The following is a 24,236-nucleotide window of genomic DNA, read 5'->3' on the forward strand; positions in this document are numbered from 1 at the left end:
AGGCTTATTCGTTTTAGGAATTTTACTGAGGTGTCAAAAATTCTACTGATTTTAAGACATACTCCAAATCGTATTCGTCTTTCCCTTTGCTAAACTAGTCCTGAACTTACTCGTGTAACATCATTTGAGATCAAAGTTGAGTTTTTAGTATGTTTCCTGCTAAATTCTCCCTTCACTCATTTAAGAGTTTTTACTACATGCACATCAATTTCATTCTTACTCAATCCTTCGTGGAACCCAGATTACATCCTCCTTTCTCCTATGAGTAATACCAACAGCATGCATGTGTATAGGACTTATGTGCTAAGTACTGTTCTATGAGCTATACAGGTTTCAAATCCTCTGTGTGATTAACCAAATGGACTTTTCTAAGATGATGGTGAGTGGTCCATGTGATTAAATTCACTGCAAGTTCTAGCCTAGCGTTCTGGCCAGAGCATAGCATTTGGACCCCTAGAAGAGTCTAAGTTCTTTGAAGGCAAGCTTATTTCCTGCTTTCTCTGCAAAGAGTGAGTCTCTTGAAAGCAGGCACTCAGTGAGCCCGGCTGACGGGACTTTTCCTCTCCTGTCCGTGTAATTAACTTCCACTGGAGAGGCAAACGTTCACACCAAGTACTCCAGAGACTCCCTGGAAGGTTTAAAGCCTCACGAGGTTTAAAAGCCTTTAACCTTAGGAAAGCGCCCTTTATCCCTCGGCACCTCCACTCTTGGGACTGCGGTTTCTCTTCGGTGTTCCCGATGACCCCTTCTAGGGTCTCCGACAGGGACAAGACACAGGAGGTTGAGAAACACCTTTGTCCCTTTCGATGTGCCAAAGGTGGGTCACCGTGGGGGCCAGGCGGCCTTTCCGGGGCGGCCTTGGGTCCTGGCCACCCGCGGCGACCCCACCCGCCCACGGGAGTGGGGACAGCGTCCGCTCTTCCCGCGGAAACGCCGCCGAGGCGCAGACGCCTCGCGCCCGGCCGCCAGGAGCCTCCGTGGCTGCAGCGCCCGTCGCCGCCACACCGGAAGCACGCCGGGCGCGCGTCGGGCGGGCCGCCGAGGGTCCTACGGGCGGGGCGGGGCCGCCGGGCCGGTCCCCCTCCCTCCCCCTGCCCCCTCCCGCCGGGGGCGCGCGAGAGCCGGGCGGGGCCGGCGTCCCTTCCGGGGAGCTGTGGCCGCCGCGGCGTCTCCGGCGGCTTCCCTCCGCGCCCCCCCCGCCCGCCCCGCAGCTCTGGGTGACGCTTCTCCAATAACAGCTCGCGGGGAGCCGCCGCTCCGGGCGCCCCTCGGCGCCGGCCCCGCCAGCCCCGCCCCGCTGCCGGCATGAGGGCCGCGGGCGACGGCGGCCTGGAGCGCTTCTGCAGCCCGGGCAAGGGCCGGGGGATGCGGGCCCTGCAGCCCTTCCACGTGGGGGACTTGCTCTTCTCCTGCCCGGCCTACGCCTACGTGCTCACGGTCAACGAGCGGGGTAACCACTGCGAGTACTGCTTCGCCAGGTAGGGCGGCGGCGCGGGCCGCGGCGGGAGGAAGTGCGCGCGGCGCGTCGGGTCCTAGCGCCGGCGGTTGGGGCGGCGGCCGCGCGGGCGGGCGGGGCGCTTTCACCCCGCGCGGGTCGTGCCACGTGCGTTCGGACCGAGCAGCCGAGGGCCCGCCGCCCGCCCCCGCACGGCCCATTTTCCGAGTTGCTCACGCGGGATGGGCTCACCCGGGAGTTCAGTCCGGGCTCACCCTCAGACGTCGGCGCGGAGCCAGGCTTGTTCCAAGCCCCGGCACGCGCTGCGCACTTGGTGCGTTGCCGGCCGGCCCCAGGTTCGAGCAGCCAGCGCCTGTCACCTTTAACTTGGGCTTCCTGCGGTGTGTTCTCTCCCCCCCCCCCCCCCCCCAGCCCAGCCCTGCTGCAGACTTGCCGTTCCCTCCGGGGAACTTAATGACACTTAACATTTCATGTAAAGTACGCGGCTCCTCCTCTTCCTTCTCACTCAGCACTTGTGTTTGGAGAGAAGCCAGAGGAGTACTGACCGCACGACCCGGGATTCCGAAGGGCTGCAATGATGGGACGTACCTAGCCTTGGTTTGGGATTTTGAAAACATGGCCTCTGAGGGAATTAGGCAAAATGTGTGGTTGGACATAGTATTTAATTGCGGCACGTCATGTATATACATATACATACATATATACACATACATCTGTATTCATCTATATGCATATATATTCATCCACATCCACACATAATTATATCCTTAAACTTTATGACAGTTTCAGACCCGAAAGGCGTTAGGAATCACCAGTCCAACACACTCTCTCCATTTTACAGGCGAGAAAACTAACGCTCAGATAGGAAGTGTGGTTGTGGCTCTAGTCACACCAATAGTTAAGGGAATGAAATCTGTTCGCTTCAGTTCTGTCCATTTCCTGCTAGTTAGGTGCTCAGTAAAATCCCAGAGACAGGAAGCATGGTGTTGAACTACGTGTGTACCCCACCTTCCCTACTCTCTGAAGAATGGACCCTGCTTTACTTTCTTTGAATCTCAGTTTCTTCATCTTTGAAATGGAGCTCCTTGGGTCCGATTGCACTGACCTGAGGTCCTGCAGGTACTTTTGGAGTACAGGTCTCAAGTCCAACATACACCAAAGTACCCAGTTTCTCAGACTTGTGTGCCTTATTCTATGATAAGACATAGCAAAAGAAGGGACAAAGGCTAAATATTATAGTAATCTTGCCCAGACTCCCTGCCAGAACTGTCTTCCGCTTGGGGGGACCTGGAAAGGCACTAGACGCAGAATCATGCCGTGGGCAGCTTAAGGGCTGTATGTGATGTGGCTCTTTGAATTGGTGAGTCAAGAGCTAAAGGGTCATGGCACCACTTTGCAACGTTTGAGTGAAGTGAGCATTGGGTTTTCCCAAAGTTAAAAAGGCTGCTGTGACTGGTCCCTTGATCTTCTGAGCCTCGCTGTGGCTCGGAGTCTGAAGCAGTGTGGGTGTCTGGAGTGGCAGGAGCAAAGCGGGGTCACCTAGCACGGAAGGTGCTTCCGTCCATCAGGAATCCTGGTGATTCCTGGAGTCCATCCTATGAGAGAGGATCACAGTGTCGGGCACATAGTAGGTACTCAGATGGTAGTTACCCGTGCACGCCGCCAATGAATTAGAGATCAAATCCCTCTGGGTTCAGAGGGGAGAAGCGGAGCTGAGAGATGCTTCTCTTTAGCTGTGAGTGTCCTGACTGTATCTACTGTATACACCCCCAGCCTTACTTAGAACATTAATGTATGGTCAGATGCAGCTCCACAGAGCACCCGGCCCTATGTGACGGAGTGTGCTTTGTTTCTCCTTTTTCTGAATAACATTTGTTAGGGTCATTAACCGCTGTCTTAGACCCCTCACCTGGGCGGCTATGTGCATTGGGGCAGTATCACTGTCCCTGACCCTGCCCCCGGCCCCCCCGCCCCCCACTTTTCTCTGTTTGGCTTAGGTGAAGCGCTCTTAACAGCCACGGTTCATTTCTTCTCTTTCCCTAACGAGTCATTTGAAATCAACTAAGATAACACACAGGAAATAGTGATACCACGATACCTATGAAATTGGAAATATCTTTATACACCACTCTATGATTTCTCTTAAATTCGATTAGTTTAGAATTAGTGGTTTAGAATTAGTGGTTAAGTCGTTCTTATAAATTTTGCACCATTTCCTCTGTCCACTATTTGATCATGTCCCAGAACAAACGAATCTGTCCAGCTGTACTAGAACACATGTATGTCTCCTGGAGCCTCAAGGGAGTAGGAGCAGAATTCTCAAATATTAAAGCATACAGGGTAAAATCTGCTACTTCCCCACCCCACCCGCCCCTCCCCCACAGGAAAAAACCCCAAACTACTTCTTATCCTTTCTTGTGCTAGAAGTTTAGCATAAACGATATTGCTTAAGGTAAGTGAGCCACTGGAGGTTTTCCTTGTCATATTAATTGTATCTGGGTTTAACTTATTTTGAAGGAAAATAGGTGATTTCTGCAGTAATAAGTTCTATAAATTGAAAAATAAAGGGAAGTTTCTCAGGTCCCAGGGGAATGGGATTCTTATTGTTGGCACAATTCAGATAGAGGTTTGTTTCTGGGAATTTTAAATTTGTACACATTTTCTCAGTTTGGTGGTGATACTTGGGAGGATGTTTATCTTGCCTCAGCTGCTAGAAGGCAACTCCTAAAAATACAATAAATGTTTTCCAGTTGGGAGCCAGATACATTTTGTATACACACACACACGTTTTTTTGGCCATTGGCCACCTTTCTATGGCAGATACTTTTATATTTCTTTTCCTTTTTTTTTTTTTTTTTAAGATTTTATTTATTTGACAGACAGAGATGCCGTGAGAGAGAGAACACAAGTAGGGAGAAGCAGGCTCCCCACCAAGAGGGAGCCCGATATGGGGCTCGATCCCAGGACCCTGCGATCATGACCTGAGCCGAAGGCAGACACTTAATGACTGAGCCACCCAGGCGCCCCTTATATTATATTTCATACTTAGTATTCAGCATATTTTAACACTGTTATTTGTCTCAAAAGGGGAAAAAATCTGCTGTAACCCAGTGTTACATCTCAATATTCATTCTGTGTACAGTTCCTCAGGTGGGAAGATGTCTGTCTCTTGATCTTTTATTTTCTTGGCTCGTGGATCATTTAAGGGCAAGAACATTACCTTTTTTGTTAGTTCATTCCGAGTATGGGGGGAAAGTAGGAAGGCCCACTTAGCCTTCTCGCAATAGAGCTGTTAGAACACAATTTCAGGAAATTTATGTCATGCCTGGCTCACTCAGAGTGGTTTTAAAAATTAAAATGCTTGCATGAGCAAAACAGTATGATCGAGATGTCCTGTTTCAGCAGTTGTAAAGATGTGATGTCTCACAGATTTATTCTGTAGTACTATTCATCCTGTCTAGCCCATTGTTTTACCAGACTGTCAAAGTAATATTTAGTTGATTTTAATCAGTATTAAGAGGCATGAACTCTTGCTGCGGTTTTCTTAAGAAACCTTAATGTTCTCTGAAAGAACCCTGGGACTGACCACCTGAAGCAGCACCTCAGATCGGGGAGTCATCCCCAGGGCTGCTGAGATTCTGTTTATTCCCAGAACATTCTCTGAGAATTGTATGGCCTCTAAGGGGAGAACTGACTTCAAATGTTTTCAAATTATCTTGCTTTCTGAATGAAAAATTAGACATGTGCTCTAATAGAGAATTCCCTCCTTTCCACAGGTATTTCTTTAAAAAATGGGTAGTAAGATTAAAATATACAGACAACAGATTTCCTCTAAAAAGTTATATTAAATAAAACAAAATTCAGCCATCTGTACATCAGGTAATGAGATATTATGTTGTCACTTTCCGTATTAGAATATTGGAAGTTTTTCATTTATTTAGAGACGGCGAGGCAGAGACTTGGGTGCCAGATCAACTTGGTTTGAGTTCTGGCTTCCTCCCTTCCTGACATTTGTCTTTAGGGAAACTACATAATGTCTTTGAACAACTAGGTTCCTTTATGTTTACCGTGTTCACATCAACGCCTACCTCCGGAGCTACGTGAGAATTACATGAGCCAGTAGAAGTCGAGCGCTTAGTATAGCCCTAGCACAGAGTAAGCTGTCACAATCCGCGTGACGGTCTTGCTCGTGCTAAATGTGACAGAGGGTGATAAAATATTGCAATGTCAGGGACATTTTTATCATGGTGGTGTTGGGAAGGGGGTACCAGGAAGGAAATACTGGAAATTGTTGACCAGTAGAGTCATCCTTCAGATGGCACATTCACCCCGAGCTAAGAGCAGCCGTTCTCAGCCCCCAGGTCCCCCAGAAAATAACGGATTTCACTTTTTTTCAAAACCTAATGGAAATGATATAATGAACCTACAACAGGTAAACCTTTTTTTTTTTTAAGAGCCTTTTCTAGCTCCAAAGTGCTTAGATGCTCTAATAGTCTTTTGCCATGAGATTAAGTTAATATTTGAGAAGAGAAATGGAGGCAAACAGAATTTTCTGTATAGCAAGCCTGTCATACCTCCTCTCTGCTCTTTAATTTTTGCATGATTCAGTTGTGGCCAAGAGCAGTCCTTTAAGACTTTAGATGTGGCAGGCGCCATGACACACGTATTTTTCATATGCAGGGAACACAATTCCTGTTATAGCTTATAGGGGCTCTGGGATGAAGCTGTACGGTTGGAAATGATTTGACATGAAAGAGACAGAACAAGCAGCAGGATATGCTGAAGTGAAATTCAAACCCTGGTGAGTTAAAAACCACCATCTAATACCTTTCCTTCTCAAAAGCAATTGCACAAAATCTCTCAATCAAAAATATCTGAAGATCCCATAAAACGACATTCCTTAAAATCATGTTGCTCTTTGCAGCTCATAAAGCATTTCCAGATACATTCTTCTTTTGATCCTCCCAAGAATGGCTTATGTAGAGGGAACCTTACCCCATTGCACGTAGGAAAAAGCTGTGTGTCGGAGAGTTGAAGTTGTTTCCTTGAATTTCACATATTTTTGTCAGATGTTTATTGAGTGTCTTCACTCAATAAAGGGCTCTGTGCCCTTCATGGACTGAGCCATGTCTTACTATTCTGAGTGTGGTTTCCTTCCCCTACCCCTTTTGGCCTGAATCTACTGTGTTGTTCCACCCGCCCCAGACACTGGGACATCTTCACTCTGATTTCTTCTGGAGTGAATGCTATTTTTATTACCTCTTTTCTTTTGCTTCTCCTTCCTCCAACAGGTAATTCAACAAACTAATGTTTCTAAAAGTTGAACAAATAAATTGATGGAGCAGTCTTCGATCTGTATCTTAGGCTGCTATGGGTTCAGAAATGTCTTTATTACAGTGCCTTGGAATTTGCATAAGAGCTATATATATATACATATATATATTTTATGTATCAATTATTACATAATAAAATGTAAAAAGAACACAAGGCTTTGGTCCTTTTGTGGGCTTAGAATATTTAAAAGTACTAAACTAGAACTAAGATGAGTTTGTTACCTAAGTCTTTATACCCACATATAAAGAGTCTGTTTCTCTGGCCTCTGGTAGGACAGCATCAGAGTAGAACCCCTTTTCTTTTTCTTCAACATATTCTTTCCTCAGAACTTGGTGCAAAGTTCATTTGGTTAGGTTTGGAAATAAAATATATGGTGCAGCTATGCTATAGGAGGCCCCTGGATGGTATTCCTGTAGGACAAGCAGATTGCACACTATCAGTCAGAAGGTTCTTTAAGAAATACGAAGACATGGGCGCCTGGATGGCTCAGTCGTTAAGCGTCTGCCTTTGGCTCAGGTCATGATCCCAGGGTCCTGGGATAGAGCCCCACATCGGGCTCCCTGCTCCGCGGGAAGCCTGCTTCTCCCTCTCCCACTCCCCCTGCTTGTGTTCCCTCTCTTGCTGTGTCTCTCTCTCTGTTGAAAAATAAATAAAATCTTAAAAAAAAAAAAAAAGAAATACGAAGACATGTCTTAAATTTCTTTGGAAAGATCCAGTGCTCAGAGCTGTAGTCTGGCAGTAGCTGGTGTTCAGGCGAACTCTGAATTGGTGAGAACCCAGGCAGCAAAGTTGACTGTTTTAGAACTTAAATGGCAAAGAAGGTTTCTATTTTAGTTTGGTGTGTGTGTGTTTTTAAGATTTTATTTTTAAGTAATCTCTACACCAACATGGGGCTCGAACCCACAACCCTGAGATCAAGAGTCACATGCTTGATCCAGCCAGCCATGCGCCTCATCTACTTTATTTTGGTGTCTTTGACTTCCTCTTTTGCCTTAGGTTAATATTCCTTTTCTTTTTCTTGTCAATACAAGGAAAATACGAAATAATTACAATTTTATGCCACTTTGTTTCCCAAGGAGGCAGTCAGTAATCATAAATGTCCTTTTATATTCTTGGATTCATTAATAACTAAAGTCACTCCCCATCCCCACACCTATACCTTTTTTTTTTGGACCTCAGATGGAGTGAGGTAATCATATTTCTCAGTTCCAGGCATGCTTCATCTGCTCTGTGTAAGGCCAATTGGATTTAGAAGAATTTCCCCTCTGTTATTGATTTCCCATTCTCATTTCCTGCTTCTCTCCCAGAGCCCCTCTCTGGGTTTGCCTCCGAGTCTTTGAATATGTGTGTCTTTTTATTTTTTTTTTAAAGATTTTATTTATTTATTTGACAGAGAGAGACATAGCGAGAGCAGGAACACAAGCAGGGGGAGTGGGAGAGGGAGAAGCAGGCTTCCCGCGGAGCAGGGAGCCCGATGCGGGGCTCTATCCCAGGACCCTGGGATCATGACCTGAGCCAAAGGCAGACGCTTAACGACTGAGCCACCCAGGCGCCCCTGAATATGTGTGTCTTGATCATCACCAGGGAACTAGACCTACAACCGGGCACCCTGCTTGTACTTGACCAGACTCAGACTTTGAGCCCTCTTCTGGTCAGCCTGGCAGCTCCTTGGTTTTCTGTAGCCGTTCCCTGGGCGAGGCCCCTCGTCCCCAGAGAATGGCCAGTGCTAGGACTAGAGGTTTCTGTCCCCTCTCAAGGGACTGATATTGTCAGCCTCTCTATCAGCCTCCCCTTTCCCACCCACATCCCCAACTTCACATCTTTGGGTTTCTAGCAAATATGTGGGAGTTTAGGGGTGCAGAGCTCTGGCAGCGAATTGACTGAAGTCACGGCCTTTTCAGGGATTGAACCCATGACCTTGGCCTCGTTAGCATGGGTGCTTTAACCAGTCACAAAGCCACACACCTCACTTTGTGTAACTTCAGCTGACTCTGTTCCTACCACCCTCAGAGGCCTCCTTTTCAATTGCAAAGGCGTTCACACCAACACAATAGAACAGAAGGAAATCGCATCTCTTCAAGACTCCTCTGAAGGACGGAAATATGCAATTTAGCAGGAAAATAATACCAAAAAGTCTTGAGGGTTCAGGAAACAACTTCTCTGTCTAGTCCATGCATTCGCTGAGAATCCAGCTGTGTCTCAGATTCTTCTTCAATCAAAAGTTTAAAATTAGTACGGAGCTCCTTGTGCCAATTTATTAACATAAAATCTGGTGACTCTTGTACACTAAGTGGAGGGTTTCAGATGACTAAATGGAAGTATTGCATGCATATTATTAAAATAGCTTTGAGTTACTTTTATAGGAAGGGGGGGGCTCTGAGAATTTGTAAATGCTTCTCTTTGGCAAGTTTCTAGTCCATAGAATCCACTTGCCATGATGATAGCTAAGACACTGGTGTGTATCAGCAAGTGCATTCTGGTTATTCGAGGTGTGTCAGTGCCCAGGGGATCCTGACTCACCATGCAGAAAAGGTGAAATAAAGGCAACTCGCCGGAGAAGGGAATTTCACAACAGGGCTTGAAGACAAAGGCATATCCTGGGGGAGGGAGGTGGTGAGAAAATCTGGCTGACCAACAGGATACAGGTTTTCATCAGAGCCAAATAAAAAATCTCAAGGATTTTGTAGCCTGGCACTTGAAAGGAGTTATATTGCAATTTGTGGCAAAATGAAAAGACCTTGGATAGGAGGAGGCTTTTGCCTCCAGTCTTTCGAGTACCAGGAGAGACTCTTCAGGGATGCGGGTTCTGGGCTCACACTTTGTTGATTGCCCTCACTGTGGTGATGTTTGTATAGGAAACACTTGCCCCTGGGCCGCCTGAGAAAGCTCTTATCCATCAATTGCACAAATCTCTTCACAGTGATAGCCTCCCATGGCCTTCAAACCTCAACAGTAAGAGACATTTAATTATGAGCAGATGGTAAACTCCTTGAGATCAGGGATTCTCTTTTTAATGTATTCAACAAATATTTATATCTATGGAGCACTCACTGGGTTCTAAGTCCCTAGGAAAGGACTGTGAAAAAAAGGAACAAAAATCCCTACCATCACGGAGCTTATATTCTAGCAGGTTTTTTTAATCTTTATTTTAGCCACAATGCCTTGAACTTCGTGAGGTTTCAGCAGATTTTTGTTGTTGTTGTTGAAGGCAGTAAGGTTTGGAGGTTGAGTATATTCTTCTTCTTTTATTTGGTTGAAAATTGATAATCCGTGTAGGTCATAAAGACAATTCAGCGAACCAAAATATTTAACCACACACCCTAAGTCATGACTTCTGCAAACTCAGGGCAAGCTTTGATTAAATACTGAGGTCTAATGAAATTGTAACCTCCCCACATAGTGTTAAAACACCTGCAGCTTTGGGTAGACATTTTTTGGAAGTTAATGAAGTTTAGTCTACTCAAACACCTGAGTAAATATTTCTAAAGATCACTTGAAGGGAAACTTTCAGGTTTTTTCATCTTAGAAACTTGCAGGTTCACAAATTTAGAATTTAGAAACAATCTACTTATTTCACTCAGTATTTAATTCATTTCCACACATGTTCAGGCCTTCCAAACACCCAGTTACTAAGTATTTTCTAGATTCAGAGCATGGCAAGAGGCTCTCCTCCATCTTCTCTATCTCTGTGTCTTCAGAGAATGGCCCTAATAGGACTCCGCCCTAGAGTCAAGGCTGCCTCCTGGGGAGTCCCCAGGGCTAGGCTTCAGGCGTGAGGTTTGAGTCCCACTTGCTCTGCAGGATTCTGTTCCCTCCTGGAAACACACACACACTCACTCACACACACACAGGAGCATAGGCAAATGCACGTGTCATGCTGATTCTCCCGTTGTCCCTCTGCCTGGCTAACTCTCAGGTTAGAAGTCTGTCCTGATTTCTGCAGGCTGGAGTAGCTCCCTTTGTCTTTGCTTCCAGGGCACCTCGTAAAATACTTCCTTGGGCACACTTGCTCCTGAGTGCCGGAACCAGGTCTCATTCATCTGTGTTGCCCAAGCCCTTAGCCCCAGGCCTATCTCTTTGTTGCCTTAGTAAATAATTATTAAGTGAATCATCTCATTTCTGCAACTTATTTTACTAGTGGCTCTTTGGACAGGCCTCTTCACATATCTAAATATGTAACTCTGCTCATTCTTAGGGCTTACAAATACTTGCAGAACCCTTCATTGATCCCTATTTTCTTCAGGACAAAATCTTGACTGTTCTACTCCTCCATATTAAGTGCCCTTCCCACACTAACCAGCATTATCCCTCCCTGCTCTCTTACACCCTAAACACAATCTGGGTGGTCTTTCCAGTATCCTGCAAAGGTGCTCTATCGTTCTTCATTCTTCCTTTTGCTCATTTGTAACCATTTTCTCTGAATGATTCCCTTCCCTATCTTGTACCTCCCTATGTCTGTTCGTTCTCAAGGGAGATCCAGCTCAAATTGCATCTTTTTTATAAAGCTCCTTTTAAATACTTCAGCCCACAAATCTCTTCGTTTTATTTCATTATTATTTTATATTTACAGTAGTTTTTACATTTTTTGAGCACTCTTGCTATTCTAGGCATTGTGTTCTAACCCTGGGACTTCAAAGATGAGTAAGACAGCTTTCTCTGTAATACCCAAACTTCTGTGTCCTTAAAGAGTTCAGTCTTAGGAGTAGCTTCCTGCTCTCAATTCTATGTCATTTAGGCCATTTGGATGCTGAATCATTTTGCCTGATATTTATACTTACCACCATTTGCATGAAGGTAGGGCTTATGTCCCCAAATAGCTCAACTATTATAAAAATATCATTCCTCCAGAGTCTGGTACAATATTTTACACAGAGAAAATAATACTTTTTTTTTTTTTAAGAATTTATTTATTTATTTGACAGAGAGAGACACAGCCTGAGAGGGAACACAAGCAGGGGGAGTGGGAGAGGGAGAAGCAGGCTTCCCGCGGAGCAAGGAGCCCGATGCGGGACTCGATCCCACGACCCTGGGATCATGACCTGAGCTGAAGGCAGACGCTTAACGACTGAGCCACCCAGGCGCCCAAAATAATACTTTTTGAATAGAACTTACTTGGCTAAGGTAGATTAACTTACTTCTTTCCTGCTTCATGTACAAAGTTTTGTAGTATAAAAATGTCCTTTTTAATTTAGAAATACACATGGAATCAATAAGGATTGAAAGAAAAATGTCTGTTAAGTCTCTTCAAACAGTAGCTGGTAAGGTTGAGTTCTCAAGGTATAGTCAGTCAGTCCACAGTGGAGTCACTCACCTCAACAAACTGGCATTTCAGTATTTTATTGTCTATAGGAAAATAAAGCCAAAGGGATGAGGGAGGGTCACCTATTAAAATTCTTCTGTAAGCAGTTTTAAAAGGTGTGTTTTCTTGTAAATAGGATTCAGAGCAGGTCACCTGTTTGTTGGGCAAGGCGTTCATTCTCATGTTTGGCTGCAGAGGGCCTGACCTCTGTTCTGGAATTCACATTTAGCAATAGGTTATGAAGGTATTTTTACATGTTTTTGTTTTTGTTTCTTACTCTGCGGCCAGAATGTTGACATGAGCAATATTGTGAGGAACAGCTTAAGTTTTTAAATAGTTAAATTTATATGCCTTTGGTTTTGTCCTTTTCCTTGATATTGACTCACCTGGGTATTGTAGAAGTTAGGGCAAAAGCAGTCATAGGGGAATCTAATATTATTGGTATTCATTACAAAGAACTAACGATAACATCTGTCATTTATTGAGCCACTGGAGGAAACAGTGCATGTTATTTATTATCAGTTCCTTTATGAGAGAGCGAGTGAACAAGAAAAGCCTGAGTTGTTTCCTTCCTTTTGACTTCCCAGTCAGTGGGCGTCAGAGAGGTAAAAGATAAAAGTAGCAAGTAAGTGTTATTCGGATCTCGCACAGAAGTTAAGATAGAAAATGTTTCCAAATGGAAATGCTAAGTTTTGCAAGTCCATACGTGCCTTCTTTGGGCAGGTTTAACTGTTGGGGATTTGACGGGGCCTACAAGGTGAGGTTGGCATGTAGGCATCATCCAGCGGCTACAGAGTAATTTCATGTTCACTGTACCTTAGGCTGAATATTTCTCTCCTCTGTCCATAAGGTTCATGAACTTTTTTTTCTTTCTAAGACAGATTTCATCTCCACCAGAGCCTGCATTACAGCAAATCCTAAATCAGTGTCCTTACTTTTTTTTTTCATTGCTGAGCTGACTTTTAATGAATCAGTGATGTGTGGAGTCGTTTTACAAGATTTTGTTAGCTTTATTGAGGAAAAATTGACAAATATAACTATGTATTTAAAGTATACAACATGACCATTCGATATACATTGTGGAGTGATTACTAAGGTCAGGATAATTAACATATCACCTCGCACACTTACTTTTGTGTCATTTGGATCTACTCTCAACAACATTCAAGTATACAGTGCTGTATTACTAACTGTAGTCACTGTAGAGCCCCAGAACTTAGCGCTGAAAATGACTGCCCTTTGACTTACGTCACCCCTCCTTGCCCTGTGACATTTTATAGCAAGGCCAACCATTTTTTTTGCCCTGACCACCAAGCCCGACGTCCTCCTTGTAAATCATGGCTCCTGTTCCAATAGTTGGGAAAACCTATTAGTTGCTGCCTTACTGCCCTAAATATCTCCTGCTTCCCCAAGAGGCCCCGGGCTCTAACTTTTAACAAGCCTCAGAACAAAGCCCAATGCGAAGGGGAAGGTTCAGCACGGCTCTGGGAAGAAGCTCCCCGCTGCACGTGGGTCCGTTTCACTGTTACATTGTGGATTAAAGTGATATGCGGAGCATCTTTCACTATTACACAAAAACCTATAGCCTTAGTATTATCCTTGTCCCCTGACCAGGGTTATAATAGGGTTCCGCCACAATTCCTCCAATTTTTATTTCTCTCAAATAAAAATTTGCTAGTGTAACCACTCTCGCTGGGTGGGAGGCTAACTTTGTTTCTGATTGTCTTATTTCAACCCATGGTGAAGTTATATTGCGCCGCTGGGCTTTTTTCCTTTTCTCTTTTTCATTTGGCTGGGGCTGCCTCTGTTCAACAGAGCATACTTGTCACTTCTTCTGTCACCGTTAGTTAAAAGTAATTGTTATTGCAAACCCCCTCCATGCCAGGCTCCTTTTCTTTCATGGTGAAACCCACTAAGCATTCATTTCAGTAGCGGAAAAGTGGGGAGCTTACAGGATCAAATCCTTTTTATCTAGACCAACAGCACCTGCGGCAAGGCATTAACTAGCCGGAGTTGTTAATTACATCTCTAACTTGTTGATCTTCATGGCTTCCAAATTTGAAAAGCAAGAAAATTAATCACTGCATGTGTCTCCTTCAGTAGAAAATGACAGGAGCGTGTCTTCTGCGTTCTGTTCCAGTCACTGATAATCAAATAGTTGCACTTTCCTGTAACATTTCTCTCCTCCCTTTGTGGATGGAATTGTTTCTTAAGTTCAAAGAGTCCTTCCGTTCACAGCAGGGTAGATATTTGCCCATAAAACAGAGACTTTAGAAACATAAGTCTGCAAATAGGAGTCTGAATGAGATCGTACTGAAAACAGTTCAGTAGTTGATACCACTTAAAAAAAAAAAGAGTGGAGGCTAATGAGAAGCGTGATAGCACACTTCACTTGTATTTTCTCATTTAATTTTCATAACAAAACTATGAGGCAGGAACTGCATCTTTACAGTGGAGGAAAGGGTCCAGAGAAGATTAATACTTTGCCCAAGATCACATAGCACCTCAAGCACCAGAAGGAGGAAAGGATTTGAGTTAGAGAGGTGAAGTAACTCCTCATCTTCACCTTAAGTTGTGAAGCCCAAATCAGGAGGAGGTGGGGAAAAAAGCCTCAGCTCTCTCTTTTTTTTTTTTTTAAAGATTTTATTTATTTATTTGAGACAGAGAGCATGAGAGGGGGGAGGGTCAGAGGGAGAAGCAGACTCCCTGCCGAGCAGGGAGCCCGATGCGGGACTCGATCCCGGGACTCCAGGATCATGACCTGAGCCGAAGGCAGTCGCTTAACCAACTGAGCCACCCAGGCGCCCTCAGCTCTCTTTTTTAAAGCTTGCACCTGGCTTCTAAAATACTTTCTTGGCATAGTTAGAAAATACAGTGTCAGCCACTTTATTCTCACCTTAACATTCATCAAGGTCGCTCAACAACCTAATACATCCAGAATGTGCCGCTCATTCTTAAGATGAGTTACCTTGCAAACAATCTGCATTGCAGAGAATTACTTCAACACTAGTCAGCAACTTCTGCACCCAAAGAAACACTCAGCCCGAAAGGATTACCATAGGCCTGGGCTGGTGGTTCTGCCTTCTGGAAGCTGATTAGAATCTCCTGGAGAGCTTTTTAAAAATCCCAGCACAGACCAATCGAATAGGAGTTGCTGGGTCCTCCCCCAGGCCCAGATGCGTTGAGACACCGTGAGAGGTTAGTAGCATTCACTCTTCACTGTCTTTGAGTTCCATTCCTTTTGGGTTATTTCAGTTTATTCCTTCAAGTGACCCTTATTAGTCTTTCTCTGAGAGGAATTTTGTTTTCTTTGTTTTGCAGTCTTTCCCCCAAACCTCCTGGACAATTCAGGTCAGGTTACATTGCAAATGAAAGATTTATGGCTGCGTCTTCTGTAGGAACAGAGTTTATTCTAAACGCCTTCCTTGTATGTTCCTACAGTGAAAATGGATATCCCATATGAAGTTTCTCTTTGGCTAAATGTCTCGGTCAGCAATAGTCAAACACTCACAAAATCTGTGTCCTCCTTCCACACACACACACACACACACGCACACAATGTAGGTACCAGCTCAGCAAATTTTAATTTGAGTTTCAACCATTAGACTTACTTTGAAAAGTTTACCATCTCTCCCTAGCTATGGAAGGAACTGAGGCACGCATCTAGATAGTGGAAACAGAACTTCCTCTCCTGCCACCACCCCACCTCATCTAAGGTTGCTAATACCGAAGTAGATCAAAGTAGATTTGTATGCTCTTCACTATCAGTAACTGATTTAGCTTTTCTCCTTCTCTGCTCTGAAGGCAGTTTGGCTCAGGAAGATGTATGTTAAGAATATTCACATATAACCAGGCAGTTGCTTAAATGAGCGTACACAGTCAAATCTGCCCCAGAGCCAGGCATAGCTTTTTGGTAATTTGTAAGAACTATAATATTCTGTCACCCAGTTCCCAGTGGACATGCTCCAGCTTGGACTCGCCCTGTCTGAGGAACACTTTGATGTACTGAGTGACAGGGAAGGACTTTGCACAGACCAAATACACAATCCTTACTTCATTCCAGTGCATTTTAAGTGAAACCAATTACTGTGTCACACTGTTGGTTGAGAAACCCACTTTGTGGGGGTGTTCCCTCCAGAAATCTCATTTTGAAAAATGATCCTGGCTTCTCCCCATTGGGTGTTAGAAGCAAAGTGGCATGAATGGGGTTTCATTGGAACTGAGAAGTTATGCCAAAGAGAGTAAAGAATGCCTTATGTTTTGTTATTACTATTCAGTTATCCAAACACGTAGAGGATTCCTGCTTCATGTAGTAGATCCTCCTGAATAACTGTCACAATAACTCAAGGAAGGATATTCTTGCGTGATGAAGACAAAATTTGTACCTCGATGTGTGAATTCTGATTCTGCTACCTACTTCCTGAATGACCATGTTGGGTTAGATATTTCACCTTTGGATCCTCATATGTTCATTTGAAAAATAGTAGTAATGTTTTTCTCACAGAGCTGATGGACTTACTAAGATCAGTTTTCATATTTTTTGGTCTTAAGGATCCCTCTATACTCTTAGAAATTGAGCACTCCAAAGAGCTTTTGTTCATATGGGTTATGTTTATGAATATTTACCATACTTGAAATTAAAACAAAATTATAAAGTATTTGGTTTAAAATGACAACAGCTATTACTGCTAGCATAATGTGGTTTGGTTTTGGTTTTTTTGAGAACTATTTTACAGAACAAAAGAATTAGTGAGAATAGTGGTGGTGTTCCACAGTTTTACAAATCTCTTTAATGTTTGGATTTCCAGAAGACAGCTGGATTCTCAAATACACTTCTGAATTCAGTCTGTGGTAGTATGTAGTTTTGGTTGAAATATGTGGAGAAAATCCAGTCTCAAATAGATACGTTTTCAGGCATATTTTAATAGCCTTTTTCAGTTAATTGTGAATAAATTTTGATTCACTAAAACTTGGTAAATGAATTTGTCTTAAAGGGTAGGCCCTTTAATGTGCAATCTGAAGCCGTATCATGATGTGAACTTCGTGTGCTTTGTTACGTTGAAAGTCCTTGGTCTATCTTGCACTTCAAATGACTTTTTTAGCCATGCATTATTTTTAAAGTATCATGCACCTGTCATTTGAAAAACATTGGTTCACTGAATTATATAGACATTCTAAAAGTCGATGTACCTCATCAAACCATAGGGGAAAAAACCCCACAATTGTTAATATCCCCGGCAATCTCGTCACATGAGAGATTGTCAAGCTCACAGGGGCAGAGGCTTATTTTCCAAAATTCTCATATTTGCTTGAAAGCCAACATTTTAACATTAGCCACACATTTTTAGTTGTTTTCCTTGAAGTGACATTCATTTCCATCATGTATCTGCCAAATCCTCAAGCCTGAATAACCACCATTTGTGTAACGTAGTTCTTTTAGGTAAAAACGGAATTCTAAGAGGAAGGGGGGCTGGTTCACTTTAGGACTCCAGTGCTCACACAGGTGGTTTCCGCCATCGCACTTCAGGGTCAGAAGAAACACTTGATGCGTTCTTCCCAACTTATCACAGAACGTCAGGAGATACATACCCAAGCGTGAGACTGAACAAAATTACTATTTGTTACTGCTTCATCAGGGACAGTCTTTTTTTTTTTTTTTTTTTTATTATGTTAATCCCCATACATCACATCATTAGTTTTAGATGTAGTGTTCCATGATTCATTGTTTGTGCATAACACCCAGTGCTCCATGCAGAACGTGCCCTCTTTAATACCCATCACCAGGCTAACCCATCCTCCCACCCCCCTCCCCTCTAGAACCCTCAGTTTGTTTTTCAGAGTCCATTGTCTCTCATGGTTCGTCGACTCCTCCGATTTCCCCCCCTTCATTCTTCCCCTCCTGCTATCTTCTTTTTTTTTTTTTTCCTTAACATATATTGCATTATTTGTTTCAGAGGTACAGATCTGAGATTCAATAGTCTTGCACAATTCACAATGCTTACCAGAGCATAGACACTGGGGAGGGTATATCACCCAGCCACCCCATCCCTCCCACCCCACCCCCCACTCCAGCAACCCTCAGTTTGTTTCCTAAGATTAAGAATTCCTCATATCAGTGAGGTCATATGATACATGTCTTTCTCTGTTTGACTTATTTCACTCAGCATAATACCCTCCAGTTCCATCCACGTCGTTGCAAATGGCAAGATCTCATTCCTTTTGATGGCTGTATATTATTCCATTGTATATATATACCACATCTTCTTTATCCATTCATCTGTCGATGGACATCTTGGCTCTTTCCATAGTTTGGCTATTGTGGACATTGCTGCTATAAACATCGGGGTGCACGGACCCTTTCGGATCTCTACTTTTGTATCTTTGGGGTAAATACCCAGTAGTGGAATTGCTGGATCGTATGGTAGCTCTATTTTCAACTTTTTGAGGAACCTCCATACTGTTTTCCAGAGTGGCTGCACCAGCTTGCATTCTCATCAGGGACATTCTTAAGTGAAATCGGCCTTCTCCCTCCTTAACTCTGAGCCTGTGGAAGTCAAGAATACAGGGACGCGCGGACAGCTTGATTTGCTTTGATTTATACCAAGGCTCCTTTACACCTTACACCTGCTGCAGTGCAGTTGTCAAAACAGTGTTACTTTGAAAGTAGTTTGGACTCCACTGACTTCCGGGAAGGGTTCCTAGGATTCCGGAAGTCTCCAGACCACAATTTGAGAACCACTGGGACAGACTCTAGAAATTATGCAACAAATTGCCAACCCTTAAAAGTTAGCTATTTCTTTCTGTCTCTTGTTGTTTGTGGCTTGTGGACTTGGTAGCCGGCTAAGGTGAATGAAGCCTGGCCTTTGGGCAATTTATGGCTTTGATGAAATTCCACTAGAGTTCTTCCCTAGCTCTCGAGAGCCCAATTTTGCCTTTTCTCTCCCTTGGGATGTTACCATGAGGCTAAAAATAAGCCTTGGTTTCGTATTAACTTTATTGCTTGCCTCTGCAGGACAGCCCACCGAATCCTTGCTTTTTGGTGTGATCTCGGGCTAATAAGGATATTTTTGTGATCATTTTCTCATCTTTTATATCAGGGGGTCTTAACTTTAGTTTCAGAGGCTGTTCAGTGTCCGTGGATGGGCTTTAGGTGGCTCAGAGCCCTTGAAATTTCACAAAATTTTCTGTTGTTTTGGAGGGTTGGGGAGAAGGTGGGTTGTTGGGAGAATTAATAGCTTCAGTCAAATTCTCAAAGAGCTTCTGTGACCTCTCCCCCTGCAAAAACAAACATTAATGAACGACTGCTTCAGATGGACATTTTTATGAGGTAGCATCTACCCATCCATTATCCATTTTCACACGCACCTCTTTTTGGAAAGAATTCTAAAGTTCTATCCCTGGCTTGGCCCCTCTTTACTTTCCATCCCCTTGGCATTCTATAAGGTCTCCATCACTTAGCACTTGCTTACAAGTCACTTCACAGTTGTTTCTATACAGTCTCTTCTGTCCTTTCTTCCTCATTATAAAATGCAACAGAACAGGGACCATCCCTCTCGTTTCTCTTTCATTGCAAAATGCAAAGTCAGAGTCAGCATCCCTTCAGGTGCACCTTGGTTTGGGGCTGAGGCAGGGGGCTGAGGGGAGGTATTTTAGGCTAGAGAATCCACTCCGCCAAATCAGGGAGTTCCTTTTTAAACTATTGAGATGTGCAAACTCGGGATATTTATTTATGCCTCAACCACAAGATGTGTTTTTCTCCCACACATTCTCCAGTCTGCTTCTTGGAATCCAAGTGCTGTCATGAAAACTGCAAGGCAGTCTGTTTAGCTCCAACAGGAGCATTTTGGGAGCAGTCTCGGTTCCGTGGGAGTAGTGTGGTGACTGCCGCTCGCTGACAAGGAGCAGAGGAGGACTCTGCAGCGTGATTCCCTGTGTATTCTAGAATAGCAGCTCCTCGGGTGAGCTGGGGGGTGGGGTGGGGTGGGGGGCCTGCATTGCAGTACAGACCCTGGCAGCGGCGACAGCGCCCCTCGTGGCAAGGCGTCGGCATTGCCTCAAGTTGGAAGGCTGGCTTCAGGGCGGTGGGCAGAAGCCCGTGCTCTGATTGAACCATGCGGTTATTCCGTTATTCTGCACCTCAAAAAGAATGTGTCTGTCTGGTGGGGTTTAATTCAGTGGCTTCAGAGTTTTTGAAAAAGCTTTGACTTATCAAACACGACAAACACACTAGCACCTGACAGTTGGGAAACAACAGAGTCCCTGTCCTTTATGGGAAGCAGCGAGGTAATATGTCAAGGAAGGGGGGTATTGACCTCATTACAAAGAGGCAGAAGAATCACTCAGTGCAGTACACTGACGAGGTGGTGTGGATACTGATCACATCCAGTAATTTTTTTTTTTTTTAAGATTTTATTTATTTGAGAGAAAGACAGCGAGAGAGGGAACACAAGCTGATCAGGGACCCCGAAGCGGGGCTCGATCCCAGGACCCTGGGATCATGACCTGAGCCGAAGGCAGACACTTAACCACTGAGCCACCCAGGTACCCCGACATCCAGTAATGTTTTATCCAAGAATATGTCTCTGCTTGCTGAGTTGCATTATACGTATGCATACATACATATATACACATACACACACACACACATGTATTTTGAGTGGGGGGAGGGGCAGAGGGAGAGGGAGAGAGAAAATCGTAAGTGCAGAGCCTGATGCAGGGCTCAATCATAGAACCCTGAGATCATGACCTCAACCGACTGAGCCACCCAGGCACCCCTGGGTTGCATTATTTTTAAACTTGGCATTCTGGGCAGCATGGTAATTATTGACCTATTCTATTCCATCTTCTGCCTTACTTGCATTTCTAAATAATAAAGGTTGTCACTCACACTGCATTTTTACCATGCAGGTGGCCTCCAATCCTCTGTCTGTATGAGGTCAGACTCTAAGATGGTTTTGTTTATCTCTGACCCTCTTTAGTACGTGAGAAAATCAGGACCTAAGAGCCTTTGACTTGCCCCAGACTACCACAGGTGATGTGGAAGCTCTGGTGTCCCAGGCCAGGCTCATGAGTCATAGAGCACACCGCTCGTCAATTTGGAAGGTGCCCTTCCCACTGTCAGGGTCAGGAAACATTGGTGTATGTACTGTTTGACTAACTTACTCCTACTCAAGGACTGAATCTGGTCAAAATTCTCCTTGGGAAAATGCCACTTTATCAGTGGGAGAGTAAGGTAAGGTGAATCTTGGCTCTGCTTCCCGACCAGATGGCTTTTATTATTGCATGATAAAATGTGCAGCTTCACGTTTCTGTGCCTCTCGCCACTACAGTGCCCTTTCTGTTTTTAAGGAAAGAAGGATTGTCCAAATGTGGAAGATGCAAGCAGGCATTTTACTGCAATGTGGAGTGTCAGGTAGGTTCTGGGCCAACTGGTAGGGAGGGCCTTGTTTCTGCTGAAGACTGGGACCCTGATGTCCTTCCTTTCCTTGTTACGCCATTCCCAGCACCCTTTTGCAGCCAGACCTGGAAAGCTTAGTTTGGGCCTCGGATGTGGCTGGATACCCCTGAGTGCTGGCCCAGGACTGACAGGCAGCCAGGGATAGACAGCGACACTCTGGGGCCACAGGCAGGTGCAGGAGAAGGGGAAAGACTGGAGGAGGGCATGTTGGGTGCAGGCAGGTGTATTACCAAGGTTGACAGTTTGCCCCCAAGGCCACCAGCAGCAGATGGAACACTGTGGAGATGACAAATGAAAAATGCTAAAATGGTATCTTTAAAATATTTTAATTTTTACACCTCACAGGTCTGTATTTTTATAAATCCCCATAAGTAGGCCTCATGTCGCCCTTGGCCTGTTCAAACCCGGTCTGAGTCCAGCTAGACTTCGGTGAGCCCCTGGCACAGCCCGGGGGTGGCTGCTCCGAATCTGTACTTGGAGCTGGTGCCTTGGAAGCAGCCAGGGTTGGGCAGGCTCAGGAGGTGGGCTGCATAGACCGTGGGCCATCTGGTTCGATGGGTAAGTCTCCAGGGAATCCTGTAACGTGGGAGTGGGAAGCTCAAGGAGGAGTTTAGAGGAACTCTTGGTAGCTCTTTGAGGGACTAGGAGTGTTGTTTTCCATACTTGTCTGCTAGATTCTGAATGTTTCACAGAATGTTCATAGGTATTCCACAGAAAATGCATTCTATGTTCTAACAATTTGAATTTAGGGAGAATATGATCTTTGACATCTGTATACCCTCCTTAGTCTATTTTTATTTTTTAAATGGAAACCTATTTTTTTAAATGGAAACCTGGGAAATGCTGATGCTATTAAACAGTGGCTCTAAGTGACAGGATTTTCTCCACAGTCTTTACCTCTTTATTTGGTGATTATTCTTGCCAGGCTTGGTGTCATTTACCTCCCACACTGTTCCCCGCCCCCCCCCCACCGCCTTCCCTGATCTATTTCTGATTAGTCACTACTTCATTGTTTTCTTTCTCTTCTCCCTATGCAGTTGGCCTCTGAAAAATCCCCAAAGAGCATTATTATTTATCAGTGGGAGAGATTGCTGAGCCCTGATGTCCCATCTGACCATAGAGCTCCAGTCACACGGGCCCCTTGCTGGAATGAAGCACAGGCTGAGCCATTGGCCTGGGGACATCTCCCTTGGCTCTGCAGACCCTGTGCACAGCCCACTCCCCTATGTCTCCCACCGCAGGCTTCCAGAGATGGGCAGCCTGTGTGACAGCGAGAATATAAAGGGGCTTATCACTGAGTTTTCAGGTAGTGTGACTTCTTTTGAGGAGGAGAGATCATACTTTGCTCCTACCAGTTGTGGATAGAACATTCTGTGGTTGGATTGCTTTGGTGCTGGGGAGATCAGTGAGCCCTGGGAATTCCATAATTTGATTCCAGGAATGATAAGTTAGTTCTTTCTATATTTAAGTTAAATACTTCTAGAAAAATTAACTCATTACATTCTGGTTCTTTAGAGAAGAAGCAAGATAGGAATATCACATAGAGTTCAGACAATGTAACACGGAATAGAAGATGATCCTAACTCTGCAGTCTACTATCTCCATGAACTTGACAAGCCACAGGACCTCTCTGAGCTCAGTTTCTTCACACATGAATGAAGGCAATAGTGCCTATCCTGACAAATGGTAGGGGCCTAGTGTTATGAGATCTATGAAAGCTCTCTATAATCATGACGCTGTGGACAGGTGTGAGGACATATGGGAAATACTATGACAGTAATTTAGGCTGGACCGAAGCTTAGCTCTGTGCAAAGAATAAAGTATACAGCATACTTTAGATTTGATGGACTTGGGTTTTTTGTTTTTGTTTCTTTTACCCCAAGAGAATGGATGGATTCTAAAAACCTGAGAACACTAATGGTGTACTGTTGTGTGAGTCATGCTTGTTGCAAAATGAGTCTTAACTTCTCTGATTAACTGTAAACACTGCACTAATAGAAAGTATCAGACTGCGTGAGATGCCAAGTTATCTCTGGGTCTTCCGATCATGCTGCTAACTCTTCCATTACGCCTCCCTGGATGACACTATTTTGATGAACCATTGTGGTCCAGTGGGGTTTTCAAGGTGGCCCATGTGGGTCCCCTGCCCTTCAGGACCTAGTTTCCCAAAGCTGCAGACTCAGAAAGCTCATCTGTGAGCACACAGTGAGGGGCGCTCTCCCTAGGGGGGTTCGCACGAACCAAATATGCCGGCCTGGATGTACCAGGATGCCTGCATATCACTTTACAACAAGCAGTTTGACAGTCTGTACATTCTCCTCCTGTGGACAGATTGTACAGGCAGTCAAATCTTAATGAGCTTGCTTGGGTAGCAGGGAAGCCCGGAGTGGAGGGTACTGCTCTGTGATGCTGAGTCATGTTCAAAGGCCTTTGGCCAAGGCAGCTTGCTATGTCCAACCTCATGATGGAGAGTCTTCCCTGCTAGTTACCCAGTGTTTGGGCCAGGGCCCCATCAGCCCTGGAGAGTACTTCTGCAATTCAGTTTTGCTATGCTTCTGTGAAGTATCTAGTGGCCAAAGTACCCTCCTAGATGACAAGTGATACCTGGTTCCTGATACCACTTGTTGCTAGAGGTGACAGACTGGATTTCATCTGTACGTTTCACCTGTCTCCTTTTGTTGAAGGGAGAG

General features: G+C 44.6%; 1 protein-coding gene across 5 annotated transcripts in view; it reads left to right on the forward strand.

Moving 5' to 3' along the window:
• Positions 1-1,074: 1,074 nt before the first annotated feature.
• Positions 1,075-24,236, forward strand: part of SMYD2 (SET and MYND domain containing 2) — a 50,176-nt gene continuing 27,014 nt past the window's right edge. For 2 of the 5 annotated variants that reach the window (XM_054507979.2, XM_064594175.1), the window contains exon 1: positions 1,340-1,478. Coding sequence is in view for 3 of the 5 variants with exons in the window: in XM_064594174.1 (XP_064450244.1) it covers positions 1,306-1,478; positions 21,438-21,501 (237 nt within the window). In the remaining 2 variants the exon portion in view is untranslated. Of the gene's footprint in view, positions 1,479-21,437; positions 21,502-24,236 lie in introns of all 5 variants that reach the window. The other 3 variants (XM_064594174.1, XM_045877222.3, XM_045877221.3) reach the window with 3 other exon arrangements.

The sequence above is a fragment of the Mirounga angustirostris genome, unplaced genomic scaffold (assembly GCF_029215605.1).
Source record: "Mirounga angustirostris isolate CCGP_5_RB_7025 unplaced genomic scaffold, mMirAng1.0.hap1 SCAF_6, whole genome shotgun sequence".
NCBI lineage: Eukaryota > Metazoa > Chordata > Mammalia > Carnivora > Phocidae > Mirounga > Mirounga angustirostris.